Raw genomic sequence first — 19,948 nt, forward strand, 5'->3', positions numbered from 1 at the left:
CATGTAAACCTGCTGTCCTGAGGTCAATTCCAGGAACCCATGTAAGTGTTGGGGGTGAGCAAACTCCACAAAACTGTCCTCTGACTTCCATACACTCACTTTGTATACGGATGCACAGGCATGCACGCATGTGTGTGCGCACGCGCCACACACACACACACACACACATTTTTAAAGATACTATTAGGAAAGAACAATGGAGTTGTATTTATTTATTGAGAAGAAGTAAATACAACTTTAAATGCTTTCATGGGTCACAATGGGGTCCACATAAATCACCATTCCTTTCTAGTAAGCACACAGGCCTGCCTGCCTTCTGCTGGAGTAAGAGATGCAAGAAGCAGACTGGCCAGGCGGTGGCACATGCCTTTAATCCCATCAGAAACAGGAGGATCTCTGTGAGTTCGAGGCCAGCTTGGTCTACAGAGCGAGTACCAGGGCAGCCAGGACTACAGAGAAACTCTGTCTCAAAGAACCAAAGAAGGAAAGAAACAGACTGACGCAAGAAATAGGATTGTGGTAAGTGTTTAGGGCCACTGTGACTAACCCCGGGAACAGCCTGTTTTCTCTAACTAACACCTGTATCTGATAGCATGACAATGGCAAGTATCTACAGCACCACCCCAAATGGAATCACAAAGAGCTTTGGTGCCACTCTCTAGTAAATGCGGTCACAGTTCTCATTCGGAGAGCTTTAGAATCACAGTAGACTTAGAAACTAAAAAGCTTTGGCCAGCCATCTCCAGGTTGAGGCTGGGGTCAGAGATCTGCCTGCTGTCAAGCAGGTTGGGTTCTGGACAGAAATGGGAACAACAAACAGGAAGCCTAGGGCTAAGAGAAAAGGGGACAGCTGGATGACAAGAGGAGCAAGAGAGCCCAGGCTCAGCTGCTAAGCAGGAAAGCAGCAAGGTCAGAGAAGCTGAGCAGCAGCAGCAGAACAGAGAACAGAAGGTCCCTTCCACTTAGTCACTTGTTCCAAGAGAGGACTGCTGAGCCTGGCTGTCTCCTTCTGAGGTCCTGGCATCAGGCGGAGGGTTAGAGTCTGCACACGGGAGCAGACAACTGCACACTTGCTCACTCAGGGAGTCCCCAGTACAAGCAACTTCTGTTGCTCGACCCCTCCTCTCCCTCAACAGAGCTTGAGGCCAGCATTTCCCCAAGTCTTGGGAGCAATAAAACAAACTGTCAAGAAAGGTCCAAACCGCATTAAGTTTCTGAGGGCAGGAGAACAGAGACGTCACTTCTTCATCAGAGACTGAGCAGAACCTGTGGTGATACTATATTTGTAAAATGTGGTTTTATTTGTATATTAATAAAGTTGCCTTGGGGTCAGAGCAAGCCATAGCAGAGGCTGGGTGGCGGTGGTGGCGGTGGTGGCGGCGGTGGTGGTGGTGGTGGTACACACCTTTAATCCCAGCACTTGGGAGGCAGAGCTTGGTAATCTCTGTGTGTTCAAGGACACAGCCAGCATGGCAGACACACGCCTTTAATCTCAATAGCAACCATAGAAGACCTGGAGGTCTGTACAAACAGGCAGTGACGAGGAGGTCATGTGGCTGGGTTTACAACCAATGAGAAAACAGAACAGAAAATCTATAAAAAAGATAGGACACACAGAGGTAGCTCTCTTGCGGAGAGGAAGAACAGCAGAAGCAGTGATGGGTAAGGTTTTCCGCTCTTGCTCTGACCTCGTGGTTTTTAACTCTGCAATCGGTTCTGTGTTTCTTATTTAACAAGCTGGTTACATCTACAAGAACCGAATCAGCCAACATGAATACTGATTTCCCAGTGACTATGCCCTCAGCAAGGCAAACCTGTGATGCTATGGAGAAGAGGAAACCACACAGAGCCACTGGGAATTGAACAGCTGTTTGTACATTACTCCAGTTAAGCCAGGAAAACCACATGACAGCCACATCACTCCTACAAGGAACACATTTTAATACTGATCAATATCAAATGCAGCCTATCTATTCACCCTTTTGCAGGTTGGGGAGGCAGTTCTTGAGAAAAGGCCGCACTAAATAGACCAGGCTGGCCTAAAAGTCACAATCCTTTTGCCTCAGCATCAAAAGTGCTGGGATTTCAGGCATGTACCACCCCACCTTGCTTACCTGGCCTGTTTCAAATGTGGCATTTAGGACATTATGTGCACCAAAAGCTCTTAGAAAGTATAAAAATTTAAGTTCGGTATCAAATAAGCCCAGGAATCTAAAACGCCCCTCAAAGGTCAAGACTCAAAAGGATCAATATGATTTAATAATAATTTTCAAAGTACTCTCTTTTGAAGCCCACATGTAACAGGGACAAGTTAGTCAGCACACGCTCACTCATTCACTATACTTAGTACAGATTAGTGCAACTGGCACTTTAACTGTTCCTCCTAGGAAACCCTGACAGATAAGTGTTTAGACCACACAGAAGTAACATCTTGGTCATGTTTTTACCAGCCAGGCATGCTGGCTCACACCTGTAACACCAGCACACGGGAGACAGAAGCAGAAGGATGACCACAAGTTTGAAGCCAGCCTGGGTTGGGCTACAGAGTTAAAAGTCTGTCCAGTCCCCACTCCAGAAAGCCCTTCATCTCACATGTAAACAAGAAACAGCAAAGCCATGTTCACTAGTGCCAAGGTTTATAAAACTTCCTTTTATAATCCACTCCACAAAATGTCAGCATGTGACTGTCTTTGTACTGGGGCACCTGGAGGTACAGATCCCGAGGACTCTCTACCACATGGCAGATTTAAAGCACTACAGACAGCCAGGACCAGGAAATGTCTCTCTACATTAACACTAACATTTCACCATGGAAAGAGTATTCATTTTTGAACTGTACCTAAAACCCTGGCTGGACACCAATAAATTCTACAACCTACTTCACAGAAATACTAAAATAAAGTCAAGTTGTTTCTATGTGTTTTTTATGAATTCTAAGCATCTGGTCTCTAAGTCAGCTTAACTGTTTGTATTAAGTTTTATCACTTTTCTCTTCTGGAAAATACTGGTTATTTCTAGTCATCTTTTTAATAGATAAAGTCATCTTAAGACATGCAAAATTGAACAAATCCAAACACTGAAATCATGCTGCATATAACACCATCAGGCAACATGAGCAGAAAGGAGATATCTTCTTACAAGAACTTCCTAAAACATGGAGACTCAGATCCATGCAGCAACTTACCAGCATGAGCTCCGGGTCCTGCAGCCAGAGGGGCAGCTCTGCCAGCTGGCTCATGGCCTGGAACAGTGTGGCCCTCAGCGCACAGTAATTATCACCACGTACTCGCCTTATAGATGTGAATTTCTGAGAAACTTCCTCATAGCCCTTGGGAGAAAACATCAAAGAGTTCAGATGGTGGTTACTGGCTCTCGCAAGAGAAGTTCCATCCCTACAGAAGAAAAATTGCCCTAAATCTGTCTTTCTCGACTATAATTCCATTTATTTTAAAATAATGATGCTGTATGAAATATCAGCATCTATAACAGTGGTTCTCAATTTTCCTAATGCTGCAACCCTTTAGTTCAGTTCCACATGTTGTGGTGACCCACACAACCATAAAATTATTTTGTTGCTACTTCCTAACTATAAATTTTGCTACTTTTATTAATTATAATGTAATATCTGATATCCGACCCCCAAAGGAGTTGCGACCCACAGATTGAGAACCACTGATCTATAACAAATGCAACAGATCTGACATATAAAATCATTATCCAGCACTAGCCACCCTCAAAGCCCTTTCCTAAGCAACTGAGGGAGCACTCGCCGCCACTCACTGGTGACGTTCAGAAAGGTTTAATCTGTGGTTAATTAATCCCAAATGCTTTAATAAAGAGAACAGGAAAAGGAGCGGAGACATGCAGTATCTCTATCTCCAGATTTAAAAATATACAAAATCTCGAGTTTCCAGTGTGTATGTGTACATACAGGCATATGTCACTTAGCAATGATAATACATTCTGAGAATAAGTCGGTAGGCAATGTCATCACTGTGAACACATCAGAGTGCACTTGCACAAACCTAGTTGGCGAATCCTACTATACACTTGGGCTAGATAAGCTCTTACTGAGAATTAGCTGGGGAATTGTGCTAATAAGCCACAATGAAAAAAAGAGATTCAATCAAGTGTGAGACAACATAGTCAAGAGAGACAGCGACCATGAGATGTATGAAGTTGCTGCTGGCATAATATGACACACTGTCCTCCACAAAGGAGTGACGGAGTCAGCTAACAACTGCTGGGACAGCGTCCCTGCAGTAAGGACAAATCCGACACACCACCGCTACATCATCAGGTGAGTAGTCTCAGATCCCTTAGACTCTTACAGGTCTAGAACTAGACATGGAATCTATTACTTCAGAGAGGAATCTAACTCTTTAAAAAGTTAATTTAGATTTATAAACACTTCCAAAAGAATATCTGAAACTAAACACAGGTAATTAGGCAAGGAAGGGCTAACACAAAATCAACAAAGATGTTAACAGGCAGTGATAACGGCCAGCTTCCACCCCGGCTCTCAGGGCTGCACCTCTAAATGGTGCTCTGATCTTATTACTGATTGATCCCATCTTTCCCTGAAACCAATCCCAGAGAGGAATGATTTTTCCATAAGTTCTAAAACATGGGTAACCTGAGTATCTTCAATATTGGACTTTAATGTGCCAACTGATAAAACCGAGCTTTGGAAGAGACTGAGGCAACAGAATATTACTAGTCAGTGAGGGCATTTCTGGGGCAGGTGAGAAAATAAAACACATGGTTCGACTCTGCTTTCTGGGTGGAAAGCTGGAAACCCTGGGTAGCTGACAGCACGGTCGGTCAGCAGAAGGCCTCTGAAGGGTGAGTCTTTTACCCTTAGCAGACACTAAGATTGGGGTATTTTGTGACTGAGTTCACATATGCGGACCTAGAATACAAATTTACCCTTAGCAGACACTAAGATCGGGGTATTTTGTGACTGAGTTCACATATACAGACCTAGAATACAAATTTACAAGAATCAGGGCTGAGGCTGTCGTTTTCTCTAAGATTTCCAAGGGGCAAAAGGCATTTGGGGACCTAAGGTGAACCCTGTAAGATGAGTAATATTTTCTTTAAAAAAAAAAAAAAAAAAAAAAGCTATGAGGGAAACTAATTAAATTTTGAAAAATTTAAAACCCTAAGCAAAAAAATTATAGGCTATTTTTCTACCAAATATGATTCTATCAATATGGGATGGAGAAATAACTCAGTGGTTAAGAGCACTGGCTGCTCTTAGCCCCCAAATGGCAGCCCACAATCATCAATAACTCCAGTTCCAGGAGATCCAATGTACTTTCTGGCCTCTGCTGACACTGCACACATGTAGTGTAGACATACATGGTAGCAAAACAGACCACATACATAAAAAAATAATAATAAAAACAAAAATATTGATCAGTATTTCTAGAACACAAGAAATATATTCGAATTCAAAAAGTAAATAATCTAAGAAAAAAGTACTTAGAACCTTAAGTGCTAGGTGGAACTCTGACCCTGCCAGTTCTGTAGTGCAAGAGTGGTCCAACAGTGGCGCTTTCACATCTGTCCCTCTGGTTAGGAATACTGGGTGGGTACTCATTCTGTCAGGAGAGCCCATGGGGTGCTGCAGCTCCACTACCATCCCACAGTCTTGGAGACTATGTCAGCGTTGCAACGGAACTAAGTGAAGGGGGCTCCTGGCACACCTTAAATAAGGGAAGTGGTTCAAGATCTCTCTGCATAGAGTACTGTAACATGAAGCTTCAAAGGTCTTATTAATAAAAACAAACCCAGAGCCAAGTATTAGGGTGAACGCTGAATGATCAGAGAAACAGAACAAGCCACAGCCAACCTCACCTCGCCAGTTCCTCAGCTGATCTCAGTTCCTCAAACTGGAAGCTTCTGAGTCCTCATCCAAATGAATCTCAAATGAATTGCTGCTAAAAAGCCTAGAAGCTTAACAAGACCTAGTTCCTGGTCCTCATGCCTTATATATCTTTCTGCTTCCTGCCATCACTTTCTGGGCTTAACAGCATGTGTCACCATGCATGGCTGCTTCCAGTGTGGCCTTGAACTCACAGAGATCCAGATGAATCTCTGCCTCTGGAATGCTAGGATTAAAGGTGTGTACCACCATTTTCTGGCCTCTATGTCTGTCTAGTGGCTGTTCTGTTCTCTGACCGCAGATAAGTTTGTTAGGGTGCACAATATACTGGGGGACACAATATCACCACAGAGTACAGGAGTATTTATACCCTAGGAGTTAGACAGCATGTGTCCAAACACAGGAGGTGTAGAATCACCCCGACTATCCTTGAGGCTTTTACAACACCAAGTTAAGGAGGGCATTCCCAAATTTCTAAAAGAGAGCCATCAATTGCTGACTCAATTCTCAACAACACAGCTATGTGTTCTTCAAAGAAGTTAAGTTACTGAAGAACTGATGTTGCTTCTATATTAATACTGTGACTTCAAACAAGTCCTTATCTTTGCAGTCTGTTTCCTCATCTCTAAAATTAGAACTCCAATATTTACAGCATTGTCTTATTATAGCAGTTGTCTTAACCAATGTCTAAAAACATAGTATGAGAAGTAACTTATGACAGATGGTTTGCAGACTCAAATGTGCACGCTGGCTGTACCTTTTTCATACATGTGGCTTTCTGAGTATTCCCCCTCCATTCTTTTTTGCAGTAGTCCATAATATCCATTTCAGGAGCCACACTTAGCCTGGGTTCTGTTGAAGAATCAAAATGGCACCAGTAAACGAAACAAGTCATGAACCAAAGAGTAATGGAAGAAAGGTACTGCTTTACCTGGGGCCGCGGGGAGTCCACTCTTTACTCCTTACTTTCTCTATTTTAAAATTCCCCGAATCCCACTACTGCCCTTGCCTCTAGTTCAGGCCACCACTACGCCACCTCCAGAGTGGTCTCTCAATGGGTCTCCCTTGTCACCACTTTGCAGATCATTCTCCACACAGCAGCAGTCAGGGTGCCCATTTAAATCCTGAGTCAGGCAGCAGCCCTTCTTCCTATGCTCAGACGGCTGCAGAAGCCTCCTAGATCACACTCATCTGACCCACGGGTATCTATGAACACTCTTGTAATCAGAAGCAAGCAGATGAACCATGAGAAAAAACTTCCACCATCTGTAATTTTTCATATCTATTGGGCAGAGATAAACCGAACAAAAATTGTATTTGTATTTACCTAAAAGACTACAGTTTGTTAATAAGTCCAAAAGTAACAGAGCTCTCGCTATTGGCTAATCCACAGACTTCCTTTAATGCCCCCCAAAATTAGCATACCTCAGAATCAAACAAATGTTACCAGGTTTTTTTTAAAAATGCCTTTAGATTCTCTTCTAAACACAACATACTTCTCGTGTGTGTGTGTGTGTGTGTGTGTGTGTGTGTGTGTGTGTGTGTGTGTGCATGCGCGCACGATGAATAAACCTAAGGCCTTAAGTAAGATTTTCTTGATTTAATGGATGAGGTTTGATTTCTTGATATATACCTATGAGTATGTACATGTATGTATATGACAGTTTGTTATTTCAAAAGGAAAATAGGCAAATTCTTGGGTTCATCTTGGCTTCCTTTTTAAACTATAAAGGATATAGATATTAACAACTGTTTTAGGAGATGAACTTAGAAGTACTTCAGAACACAGAGAGCCTGCATATCTTGTACGTGAAATAACTGTTTCATTCAACTCAACATACATTCCCTGAAGCTCTGATGTGTCAAGCACTGTGCCATTACTGGGAACGTAAAGATAACAAAGACAAAGCTCCTGCCCTGAATGGACTTCTCCAGGAGGGACCACAGCACTTACAAGCCAGTGGACAATGGAAGCCAGAATGACGGAGGAGCAGCAATTTGTTTTCTAAGTCTATTATAAAAACTGCTTATTCAAAAATCAAAAACAAAACAAAAAACCCTCATTGTTCATCATCTCATAAAGAAAAATCAACCTTTACAAAAGGGGGAAATAATCCATGCACAGACAGCACAGATATATTTCTGCATGGAATACAACAGGGTTAACCTAGAAGTGAAAGAGACCACAATATCACTGTTGCACAACTGACCCTTAAATAAAGACCTTTCCTCTTTGAAATTCAATAAGGAAGTACTCCCATATCTGCCTTTCTACTCTCCTCCCCCACAAACAGGAAGAGCTGCTAACAGGCAGGCAGGACCCTTTCTGGGCTCTGAGTTCTTTCCAGACAGGGGTGTGAGCCCATGGAGAAAGCCTGTACTAGCAGAGGAAGGGCTTCCACACAGGAAGGCTCCCTTCCTGCCTTCCTCTCTGCTGTCCTCACTCCTGACCACCTCAGATCACAGGGTAGAGTTGGCCCAGCGGTCTTACAAAGGCAAAAGTCAAGCCAGAAGGCTAGTCCTGTCCTGAATCAGAGGTGGGAGGCTTGAGGACATGAAGGACTTGCACAGCTACAGCATAATGCTACCTGAATTCTACTGGGCAACTGTCTCTGGGAGGACACCAGCCATCCCCACATACTGACTAGGAGATGGAGGCACACGATGACCTCATCAGCTCACTGAATTACAATACCCTCCTTCTAACTGTAAATCACACAGGCTCCCACTGCTGCTTCCAGGAAGAAGACCATTTTTATTACCAAAACCAAAAAAAAAAAAAAAAAAAAAAAAAAATTAAATAAGGGAAGTTAAAAAAAACTGAAGTGGTGGTGAGCAGGCATTCAAATAAGTAAGGTTTGGACCTTATTCATCACATAAGTGATGAACATAATAATCATACCTCAAAGAGTAAGAAACAAAACAAGGGCTCCTCCAGGAAGCTGGGACTGTGAGAAGATAGACTAGGATTGGAATCTCAAAATCCTTCTGCAATAGGTCTGGTAGAAAATAACCTGGGTTTTAGGAGCATACAGCTTCTATCACAACTGTTCAGCCTGCATGAGAGCTACTAAAGAGAAACACACTTACAAGGTCCATTAGATCTTTATTTACAAGCCTGGATAGGAGGTCAAGGCCTGGAAAGCCTATGGAGCTCAGTTAGATGGAATGTCTATTCCCCAACCGAGAGAACCAGAGCACGCTCAGTCTTGCTCTGGGCTCTGGTGGAGGAGGCAGCGCTGCCGCGGGACACCTAGGAGGAGCAGGAATGCAGCAGGGCTGAGATCTCAGGAGCACTGCCAGACTGAAGCTGCATGTCACAAGACTCACTAAGAAGCTTGGACACCTGTGTGGGGAACAGTGCTGGACAGAAGAGAAACACAACAGAGCCTCGAAAGTGGAAGAGAAGAACAGGAGGTTCTACAGCATTAGCAAACAACAGGTGAACACAGAAGAGCATGAGGCTCCAACAGCATTCTGTGTCCTGAGTGATCTGGAACAACAGGGCCATGGAGAATGAGCATCCCATGAAGTCTAGGGAGGACCACTAGAAAACATCTCTGCCACATGCTGGACTGAGCTGACCGCTCTGGAGGAAGACGCAGAAAACATCCAAACCTTACGTATCCTAGTCACAATGCCTTTGTCAGCCATAAGTGAAACAGAAGCCAGTTCTCAAAAAAAAGTAGAACACGTGAATTACACAAGCAGTGAAAAAGATAATCACATTCAAACATACTCTATCAAGATCTCTACTCAGCCTCTGCATAGGCCTATCTGCAATGCAAGGACACATTTCACTTGTACCCCTGCTGGGAAGATCACCACAGGCAAGAGAGCCAGGAGGAGCACCAAGTCCACACCAGGAGCACTGGCGGAAGTGAGAAGAGCAAGCCCAAGAGAGCAGCACAGACTACGTACAGTCACAAAATGATGGGTGCTGTCAAGCACATGGCCATTTTGCTGTAGTCAACCAGAGCCACATGGCTTTCTTCTGACAAGGGTATGTGTATAGCTAACTTCTCAAAACATCTTGCAATTGAAAATGAAAACTGTGTTCACATCCAAACTGTTCTAAGAATGTAAAGAAATAAACTGAAAAGGCAGAGTCAACGGAGGCAAGGAAAAGTCTGCCCTAAATCTACTTCAGCAATGTGAGTAATTCACAGAGAAAAGACTGCATTCAAGGACTTCCTAGGAAATACATGCCACATTTCATGAAAGCGGATATACTAATCCAACTGGATTTTCTATAGACAAAAAAAGGTCTACAAACAAAACAATTCCAAACATACCTGATATCCCTCTTTCATGTATTAGCAATTCTTTCTCCTTTTCTATTTCATCTGCAGCACGGTACATGTCCTCCTCGCTGAAATCACACCAAAGTAGATATTTTCAAACTCTTGTTCACTGACATTTCCCAATGTGTGATAATATATAGCTGCTTATGAAATGTTTATGACACAGAAATTTAACTATTTTCATATATAGGATGCCACAGTAATAAAATATGGGTCCTAGGATGCTCATGTGTCTATCTCAACACATTCTTCCACTTTGGAACTGCTTCCTTTTAATGAGACCATTCATAGATCACATGACTCCAATGCCATTTAAATAAATTCGACTAGCATGCCATCTTAATCAGTGACACTCCTGAAATGATTCCACCAAGTTCTAAGAACAGAAACAGTGCTAATAAGAGCATTTGCACAGGAATGTCAACTTTTGTAATGTCACAAGCAATTCTGACAGCAGCTACTCTAAAAACATGAAAATAGAGAATCAATTATTACAAGCTACCTTAGCTAAAATTCCTCAATGCTTCATCTGTTCCCTAAGCAGCAACCACCCAACCACCCAGATGCTGCTGTGCTCCCACAAGCTTTAATGGCTACCACTAATGACCAACTTTTTTAAGAATATAACCACTACCAGTGAACTACTAAGTATTAGAAGGGGAAAAGTCAGGACAAAGATAATGAGTAGGGAGGGCTCCCACTTGGAAAGTGCCTCCCTTTCCTTGAATAACTAGAGGCTTGACTAGAGCTGCCCACTATGTTCCAGCTTTAGTATTAATCCCAGCACCTCGAAAATACTATTAACCCCCAAATAACAATAAAGGGAACAGAACACAACTACCTGTGCTGAAATCCAAAGATGTGTTGGGAAAGAACAGTAGGAAGCAGGGGGGCAAATGGTGCAGGCAGGGAAGCCCAAGGCTGCTGGAGGGGCAGCTAGGCAAGGCAAGCTAGTAAGCAAGGAGGAAGTCCAAGGCTCAGGAACTAGAAGAAGCAAGTCCATCTGAAGAAACAGCAACACACTGAGCTTAAAAATCAGGAGATTGCACATAAGGAGTGTGCAGACCTCCAACTCTCAGTATTTCCCTGACAGTGTCCCATGCTCACAGCAGACTGGGGAGACAGGAGCTTCAAACACAATGGAGTCCAGGACAGAAGAGGTTCCAGGCTCAAGCAGAAGGAACCAAGTGAATGAGTATAGTACTTCTGCTTCTAATCTCTTTATCCATGGACATGGTCTGGCAGACAGAGCTGGGAGACTGAACAGCGGATCAGGAGAGGCAGATGAAGAAGGGTGCTAGAAAGTAGACCACAGTGAGACTCTAACAAGAACCTTGTGAAATCATCCAGTGTTTCCCAACTGTGAGAGGACCAATGTCTAAATCTGCACCATGCAGCTCTGGTGGTACATGCTTATAATCCAGTACTCAAGAAGTTGGGGCAGGAGATCTTGATGTCAAGGTGAGCCTGGAGTACAGAAAGACCTTGTCATTCATAGAAACGAATACTGATCTATATGATTATATATGTGTGAAATATATACAAAGTATGTATCTGCCACTTCCTTCCAGCATGGTTTTGATTATTCCCCTAGGTACTACCCAGAATTCAGTCCAAAAACAGCCACAACTGCTCTGCACTTTTACACTTGTGAGCTCCTACAGGTGTTCCCTTGTCCCAACAGGTTCAGAATCCTGATCTGTCTCTTTCCTATGACATCCTGACACATTCTGTACGGGCCCACCCTCTACTGAGAGCAACAGATGCTATGGGCACCCAAGTCAGAGGGGCAGTTTAGCTACCTTTTACCCCAGCTCTTATTACCTCTAAGTACAGCAGTTACTAGAGTATTTACTTCATAGGACTGTTAAGAAAGATATACTTAAAATAATGAGTATTCAAAAAAGTTAGCTACTATTAATTTCATATATCCACTGATATTTATTAGGAGAGTCCTAATAAACAAACTGCCCAGTGATGGTTTCTTAGGCTTGTTTTCCCTAGTGTGTATGTATGTATATGTGTTAGCAGTATGATGGTAAGAGAGCAAGGATCATATGCTCCAGTGACATTTCAAGCAAAAGACATGATATCACCCACAGAGCTTGTGCCAAAGTTAAAAGCAAACAGATGCGTGGGAACAACAGATCAAAAGCCAAAAATAAAATATGACCACATGTTTTCATTCTTCTCTCAAATTTAATAACATCTTTCCATCAAACCCACTATTATACCTATAAGAGAAATTCTGATTCTCTAAAACAGTCATTGAAACAAATCATTTTCTTAATATATTTAAATTCTCAGACCCTGTCTTTGTACAACACTTCCCCAATCTTGCCCTCAGCTTTCTCAGCTTCAATGAGAAGGCTGGTAAGATCTGTATGGTCTGCGGTTCCTCTTCCAGCTAAGTTCTAATTGCCTATCATATATTTGCATTTCAGGCAAATTCTGTGGCTACCCTGCATGAACACTTGGCTCCCCTCTGGTCCTCTGTTCTTAACTTACAAAATAATCAAAACCATAATCACAACCCCAGTGCCCAGAGGAGGCAATCCAAATACAAACTCCATGCTGGGCAGTGATGGCACATGCCTTTAATTCCTGCACTCAAGAGGCAGATCTCTGTGAGTTTGAGGCCAGCCTGGGCTACAGTGAGTTCCAGGTCAGGCTCCAAAGCTACACAGAGAAACCCTGTCACAAAACAAAACAAAACATTCCTACGAGGGCCAACAGGAGAAGAACTAAAAGAAACAGAGCAGAGCAAACAGGAGCACTGAGTGCAAAGGGGAAAGCTCACGGCTGGGGAAGGGGGGGGGGGGGAGGGGTCAGGGAAAGGCAGGGGTTCAGGTCACAGTCCTCACAAGAGGAGCAAAGCAGGAGCTGCTGATGAGCCCACAGCATCTACAAACTACTTCAGCAACCAGACAGTTCGCCCAGATCCTTGCACCAGCATCTGCTAACTTCCTTGGCCACCAAAAGCAAGCTGTAATGTGGACCTTTAGAAATGATCCCAAAGCTGTGTTTCCTTGGAAACCAGGTAAGTGTCAATTTTAAGGAATGAAGATCGAAGATCGACACAGTCAGAAAGGAAAGCATGTGACAGGCAGGAGGAACTATCCACCCACCTAAGGGTGATCAGGAAGAAACAACACTTGCCTAGTGTACCCCAGTCTCTGGAGCTCACTCCCTACAACAGTTAATAATAAAATAAAATGGCTCCACTTTATTATCTGTCTAGGGCTGGAGCTCAGGGGCTTTTCCTCCCCAGCACTGGAACAAAGCCAGACCACAGTCTTGATATTCTAAGAGTCAGAATATGACACTGAAAACAACTACCAAAGGCAAGTATATTTAAAGCGGGGATGTGAAGCAGGTAGAGGACTGCTTTGGTTTGGTTTCGTTTGTTCTTTTATGGAAAGGGAAGATAAGGAAACAGTGCAAGGAAAAGGGGTATTATTAAGATAAAGCCATCAATGCTGACAGCTCTAAAAGGATGGCAACTTTTACTGGTAAAGATGTGTCCACTCTGGCAAAGAACAGAGGCCACAAACCCACAGGCTCAGACCATCACCACAGCAAAAACTTCTCTCCTATAAAACATGACAGCTGGGGTTGGGGATTTAGCTCAGTGGTAGAGCGCTGGCCTAGCAAGCGCAAGGCCCTGGGCTGGGTCCTCAGCTCTGAAAGAAAAAAAAAAAAAAAAAGCTATAAAATAGTAAAGAGAAAAATGACTCGATGTCCAGACATGCTAGTTAACGTTTAAACTGTACAGTTACATGTAAAACCAAAATGGTAATAATTCCTAACTAGAAATTTCCTAGTTCAGCACCATGGCATTATTTGAAAGGATCCATTAAATCAAGTTCCATTAAATACTATTTACCCACTTTCTCATGAGCTAAACTATTTTATTCTGAAAACATCATGTCAAATTAAGTAAGCTCCAGTGCACACTAAATTATAACTAGTACCTATTACCCTGCTTAGAGGTTTCCATATCAACAAATTTAAAGAGGGTGTGTGTGTGTGTGTGTGTGTGTGTGTGTGTGTGTGTGTGTATGTGTGTGTGTTTTGGGAGGGGGTTGAGACAGGGTCTCGGGGGCAGATGAACCTGGCTTTGACCTCCTAAGCCCCCTATACCTCCACCTTCAGAGTACTGACTGGCATTACAGGAATGGACCATTAAATGCAGATAAGACCTGCTTGTAAATGCTCACTAGTACAGACAAAATTATATTATTTCCAAGAAAATAGCAAATTAAAGGCAGAGCTCAGTGAAACAGATTTCTGTGAAACCATACTTTCAATTTCTGATTCAAGACATGAAATGAAAAATCAATTCTAATTTATATACACAGCTTACAAGACAATATTTTTTTGTTTTAAAAAGATGTACTATAAAATAAATGTTTTCCTTTATCAGAAAAAAAAGTATTTATTTTGATTTTGCTATTTTATGTGTATGAATGTTTCCCTGAATGAATGTCTGAATGCCATGTGTGTGCCGGGTGTCTGAGGCCAAAAGAGGGTGCTGGATGCCCTGACACTGGAGTTACAGATAGTTGTGAGCCACACTGTGTGGATGGTGGGAACCTAAATCAGGTCCTTTACAAAAGCAGCAAGTACTCTAAACCACCAGCCATTTTTCCAGCCCCCAAAATAGTATCTTCACCAACATGTTGAGTGTGACCGTGGCACCCTTAGTTATCTAAGAAAAAGAACTGAGTATGTAATTCTGTTTAGGTCTGAACTGGAGCCCTGCAATTCATACTTAACTTGGTCTGTCCTAGACTAACAGCTCAGGCAGTATTGGTGAGACACAGTCAACCAGTGTGACACCAACATGTCTTCCCACACAGACACAGGAAAAGTAAAGACCACTCAACCTAGCCTTTTTCCACTGTTCAGTGACTGCAGAAAGGGGTAAACAACCAGCAAATGCAGGAAAGTACCAGCACCTAGGCCAAAATTCCACCCGCTTCTGCAAGTGGACTTTCCACGTCCAGCTCATGCTGCTCCATGTGACTTCCAGAAGTGTGTAAGGACAACACAGCTGCCTTCAACAATGAGGTTTGGAGACATCTAGATGATTCCTGACGTAGGTTCTTCCTCGGGTGAGGAAAGGAGAGGGGTCCACTACTACCCCACCACTATACCTATTTTTAGCCTGCTCCCTGTGAACTAGACTGGGCAAGGGCAGAAAACATGTACCATAACAGTAGGCTTGGCAATCCCTGAAAATGGCTTAATACTTACAGGGCAGGGAGTGCTCACAGGCCTTTCAAGAATCCATTCCTTAGCATGGAAACACAAGTTTGCCCTTAATTTCATAGAGCTTCACAGACTACTTGGTATACCTTCACGCACAGCCCGCCCACCGTGAATCCCAGATTCAACACCAATTCCATCCTCAAGCAGAATGAGAGGGTGCATGGGGCCACTTTCTGGTTTGGCCACATCCATGAAAAAGACAGTGTGGTGTAATCGACTAAGGGGTAGTCAACAGATGGAGCAGAAATCAAACATGAAGGGATCGGGGATGAGCAGAAGATAGAGCAAAGGAGAATGTGACATGAGCAGCCAGGGAGCTTACAGATAGTCCGTGAATCTGGTCTTCAAAAGGGAGCCCAAGTTTTCCTGCAAGCCATCCCTGGGGCCTGTGCAGCAAGCAGTGTATATACATGTGGTTGATGTGTCCCTCTTCCCCAGCCTCTCCCTTGTGAAACACTGCGAGCTTACCAGACAGAAATCAAAGAGGCCTCTGCCACTTCAGCCATCCATCATACCCTTCAGTCACATCCCAAACATGTAACTCAGCTGCAGGAGATTGGCTACTATTTGCAGTCAGAATTAATTTCCCCTCAAATGTGGTAAAAAATGATTCCATAGACTATCTCAAATCGTATCTAGTCTTACTATGTTCCCTATTTTAAGGTGCAAATATTCTCAATGATTCAAAGTGAAAAGGAAGATCTGACCCATAGGTCCAAAACAGATTTCTAAAGCACATTCTTAACAACATTAATTTAAATTTACACTCAAACTACTAAACTGCATATATCACACATGCATCTCATATACTGCGAACTATGTAATGTATCTATAATACATGACCCTAAGCCTCACAAAGAAAAATAGCCCAATTAACTACTCATATAATGCTGATTCAGAAAGATAAAATACACTAGTGGTGTGAGGTTGAAATAGTAACATTTTTAAGTTACACTAGCCTTATTTCCCCCACCTGATAAAGAGTCAAAGAAGAATGAGATAATTAAAGGCAACACAGGCAGTAAGAAAAAAAGAAATTAAGTTAATAAAACCACAAACTACAAGCATGGGGGTGGTAAAGTTTGCTGTCTTTATAAATCATGCCTCTGTCCAGTGTTGCTAAGGAGGTCAGGAAAAATTTGGGGGGGCAGGGCAGCATGCTCAACCAAGCATCAAGAAACCTGGTCTTGAAATCCCCTACCTGTGTCTCCCCTGACAAACTGTGTCTGCAGAACCCGCAACTGTTTCCTCAGAAAACCTACCAAACGCCTATGTGTACTTCTGGGAATGTGGTGCTGGCGTCAAAAGTTCAGGTATTTCAACCCTGTGAAACTGCTAGGGTAAGGCTGAGCTGCAGGACTTAACAGGCCGAGCATGGAGGGAAGGGCTGTGGACAGGAGGAAGGTGGGCGGTAGGAGCAGTTAGGAAACATCTTGGGCCCAGAGGAAGAGCAGAGGCAAGAGACATCCTAGGTTTCTAACCTATGCATCTCAATTTAGCAGCCACAGATTAGACCCACTCACACAGAGACCTGTCTATGGAATTCAACATAAAGAAAAACCACTGTCCCTATTTAGGAACCAGGACATTTCATGCAAAAGCCAGAATATCTAGATTCATCAACTACAGAGGACCCAGCGACTATGCCTGGAGCTTAGAGAATGTTGACCCAAATAAAGAGCTAAAAGCTCTCCAAGTCCCAAAGCTAACTGCCAATGTCACTGACTCTTAAACTGCCAGCCTAGCTCCAGCTCCGGGAGAAAGTGAAGGCCCCTAGCCTAAATCTCTCCTCAGTAACCATTATAATGCTCATTACACGAATTACCTGCACGTGGGAGCTCAATGAATAAGAGATCAAAGCCCACCACAGTGCACTAGGCAAGTGAGCTACTATATCACATCTTCATTAACAAGGCTTCAAAAGACTCCTTTTCAGGAGATTAAAGGAGCTCTAAAGGTCCATTTAGACACACCTTATGATTTAAATTTCAGATCAATGAGAAAATTAGTTTGAGGCTGGAGAGATGGCTCGGTGGTTCGGTTCCCAGCACTTACACACATGGTGGCCGTCAACCATCTGTAACTCCAGTCCCTGGGGTTCAACACTCTCCTCTGACCTCCTCAGGCACCAGGCACAGACACACATTGCAGGCAAAACCCTCCTACATATAAATCAATCAATCAAAAAGAAAAAAAATTTTTAAAAAGAAAGAAAATTAGTCTGGCTGAGCTTTTTAAATACGTCCAAAGGCATATGTAACTGTGCCACGAACTCTGAAGTGTAGACGCCTCCAGCCCAAGCAAAATGTAAACGCTTCTGACTTTGGCCAGTAAGGAACTGCTCTCAAACCGCACTGATTCTGTGTGTGTGTGTAAAAGCAATGGGTGGAAGGGACACCCCGCCAGGCTCCGACAGGGTAAAACCGAGAGGGCTAGCCTGTGGCCAAAGTCTGTCCAACAGGTGCGACACTCTTCAAAGTGGTGACTAGTCTTCCCGGGGCAGAGACGTGGCGAGGCAGCTCTGCGGCGGTGACAGGGGCGACCTCACTTCCTCCGAGCTAGGTCGGGGGAAAGAGCTCCAGGGAGCGAGCCGGTCGTGAAATCAGACGCCCTTCGGCTCTCTTGCCCAAATTCCCGGAGCTTTGGCTAACTTTCGGGATGGACAGCTGTCAAAGCGGGAGCGGGGCGGCCTGGGTGACCCAGCTGGGACCGGCTCGGGGCTCGGGACTCCTCCGTCCAGCCCGCCTCCTCTGGCTCGCCCGCAGCCGAGGGTGCCCAAGCCCACGGCAGCCCCGCGCCCGCGCCCACGCCCGCCCCGCTCACTCACTGCTCGGCCGGGCACCGCATCGCGGCCCGGGGCTGCGCGCCGGTCGTCACCTTCCCGCCCTCCCGCGCCGCGGCCCCGGCCTCGCGCGCCGGCGTCTCGGCGCAGCTCGCTCCGGGCCACGCTGCGGGCTGAGGCATGGTTCCCCGACTCATGGGCGGCCACGCCGGGCCCTGCGCTCCCGCCGTCCCGGGGCCGTGGCTGCCGCCGCCCCGCGCCTCGCGAGGTCCGCGGAGCGCTTCCGTGAGCGTCACTCGGTCCCGCCCCGCCACCTTTGACCCGCGGCGAGGGGGCGTGGCTGGAGGAGGGGCGTCCGGAGCCGGGCACGCCTGCGCAGAGCGGCCTGGGCCGCCGAGCCGGAGACCGCTGGTGCCCGACGTCCACTGCGCATGTTCAGATCCTGGGTGCCAGCGCTTCTTTTGACCCGCGGGTACCCAAGCGGGAGGAGTAGGTGTGAGACCCCAAGAGGGGCGGTGTGGAGATGGGAGGCCCTGGTAGAGAAGGGTCCCAGTGAGTTCCGAACTTCACCCTCCGTCCTTGGAAAACTCCGGCTGGCACTGGTTCCTGAGTGACAGCGCAGCCCACGGAGCCCGCGTGGCCTTAGGAGCCGCTGTGGGGTCACGGTTGAGCAAGCGCAGCTCTGTGCGTAACCTTGAATGCATTGCTTCCTCTGGTAGTTTTTATTTAAGAATAAGAGCAAAGGGCTGGTATTAACAAACTTCCAAGAGCTGACATGAACTGTTTCCTCTCTGAGGCAGTGGAGGTGAGGAGGTGAGTGAGGAGGCTTAGCTTCAGCCTTGAGCGCAGAACCGAAGTCTGGAAGTTTTGGCCCGACAGGGACAATTCGGAAGTCTGCAAAAGGTGCAGGGGCAGAACAGGTAGGTAGCGGTGGATCCTCTGGAACGATACGGGAAGTCAGATCATAAAAAGCCAGATTAGAGTGAAGAGCTTGAGATTGGTCTTTGTTGAGTGCTTTTGATGAGATCATTTTGAAAGATCGCTTTTGCCTGCAGTTAATATTAAACGATAGGACTAAACTGATGTCTGGGGGACGGGGAACACACTAGTGTTAAACATCCTACACGGCTGAATAAAACTCCCTGAATTATAGAGTGCTAGGAAGTTACAGATTAGAAGCAGCTAGTGCTATTAGGTAAACCTTTATGGAATGTTTGGACTCTTAACTTTTACCAACCCAAGAGCAAAGAATATCATCATTATCACCAGAGACCTATAATAAACATTTATACCATCTGCTTGATTTTTTTTCCTCCAAAGTATTTTGTTTGGGGGTTTTGTTTGTTTGGTTTGTTTTTGGTTTGTTTTGGTTTGGTTTTTTGGAGACAGCGTTTCTCTGTGTAGCTTTGGAGCCTGTCCTGAAACTCTCTCTGTAGACCAGGCTGGCCTCTGCCTCCTAAGTGCTGGGATTAAAGGCATGCACCACCATTGCCCAGACCTTCAAAGTATTTTTAAACTACCTTCCACTTACTGTTTTACTCATTCTGTTACTATAAAAAACTATGAAACAGTTACCATGCTGGAAACATATTTGGGATAACTCAAGTCTGTATTCCTGGACCTTGGTGCCTCATGTTCATTTGGCTCCAGAATAAACTATCTCTTACTGTCTTTCAGGTGAAAACTGTTCTTTGTATA

General features: G+C 44.6%; 1 protein-coding gene across 1 annotated transcript in view; it reads right to left on the bottom strand.

The window, feature by feature from the left end:
- Otulin (OTU deubiquitinase with linear linkage specificity) overlaps positions 1 to 18,554 on the bottom strand; it is a 29,875-nt gene extending 11,321 nt beyond the window's left edge. The window contains exons 1-4 of the mRNA XM_036207138.1: positions 18,296 to 18,554; positions 10,186 to 10,262; positions 6,648 to 6,742; positions 3,185 to 3,328 (exon numbers count right to left, since the gene is read on the bottom strand). Of these exons, the coding sequence (XP_036063031.1) occupies positions 3,185 to 3,328; positions 6,648 to 6,742; positions 10,186 to 10,262; positions 18,296 to 18,447 (468 nt within the window). The 5' untranslated portion in view covers positions 18,448 to 18,554. The remainder of the gene's footprint in view (positions 1 to 3,184; positions 3,329 to 6,647; positions 6,743 to 10,185; positions 10,263 to 18,295) is intronic.
- Positions 18,555 to 19,948: the final 1,394 nt, after the last annotated feature.

Source organism: Onychomys torridus, chromosome 15, assembly GCF_903995425.1.
Source record: "Onychomys torridus chromosome 15, mOncTor1.1, whole genome shotgun sequence".
Taxonomy (NCBI): domain Eukaryota; kingdom Metazoa; phylum Chordata; class Mammalia; order Rodentia; family Cricetidae; genus Onychomys; species Onychomys torridus.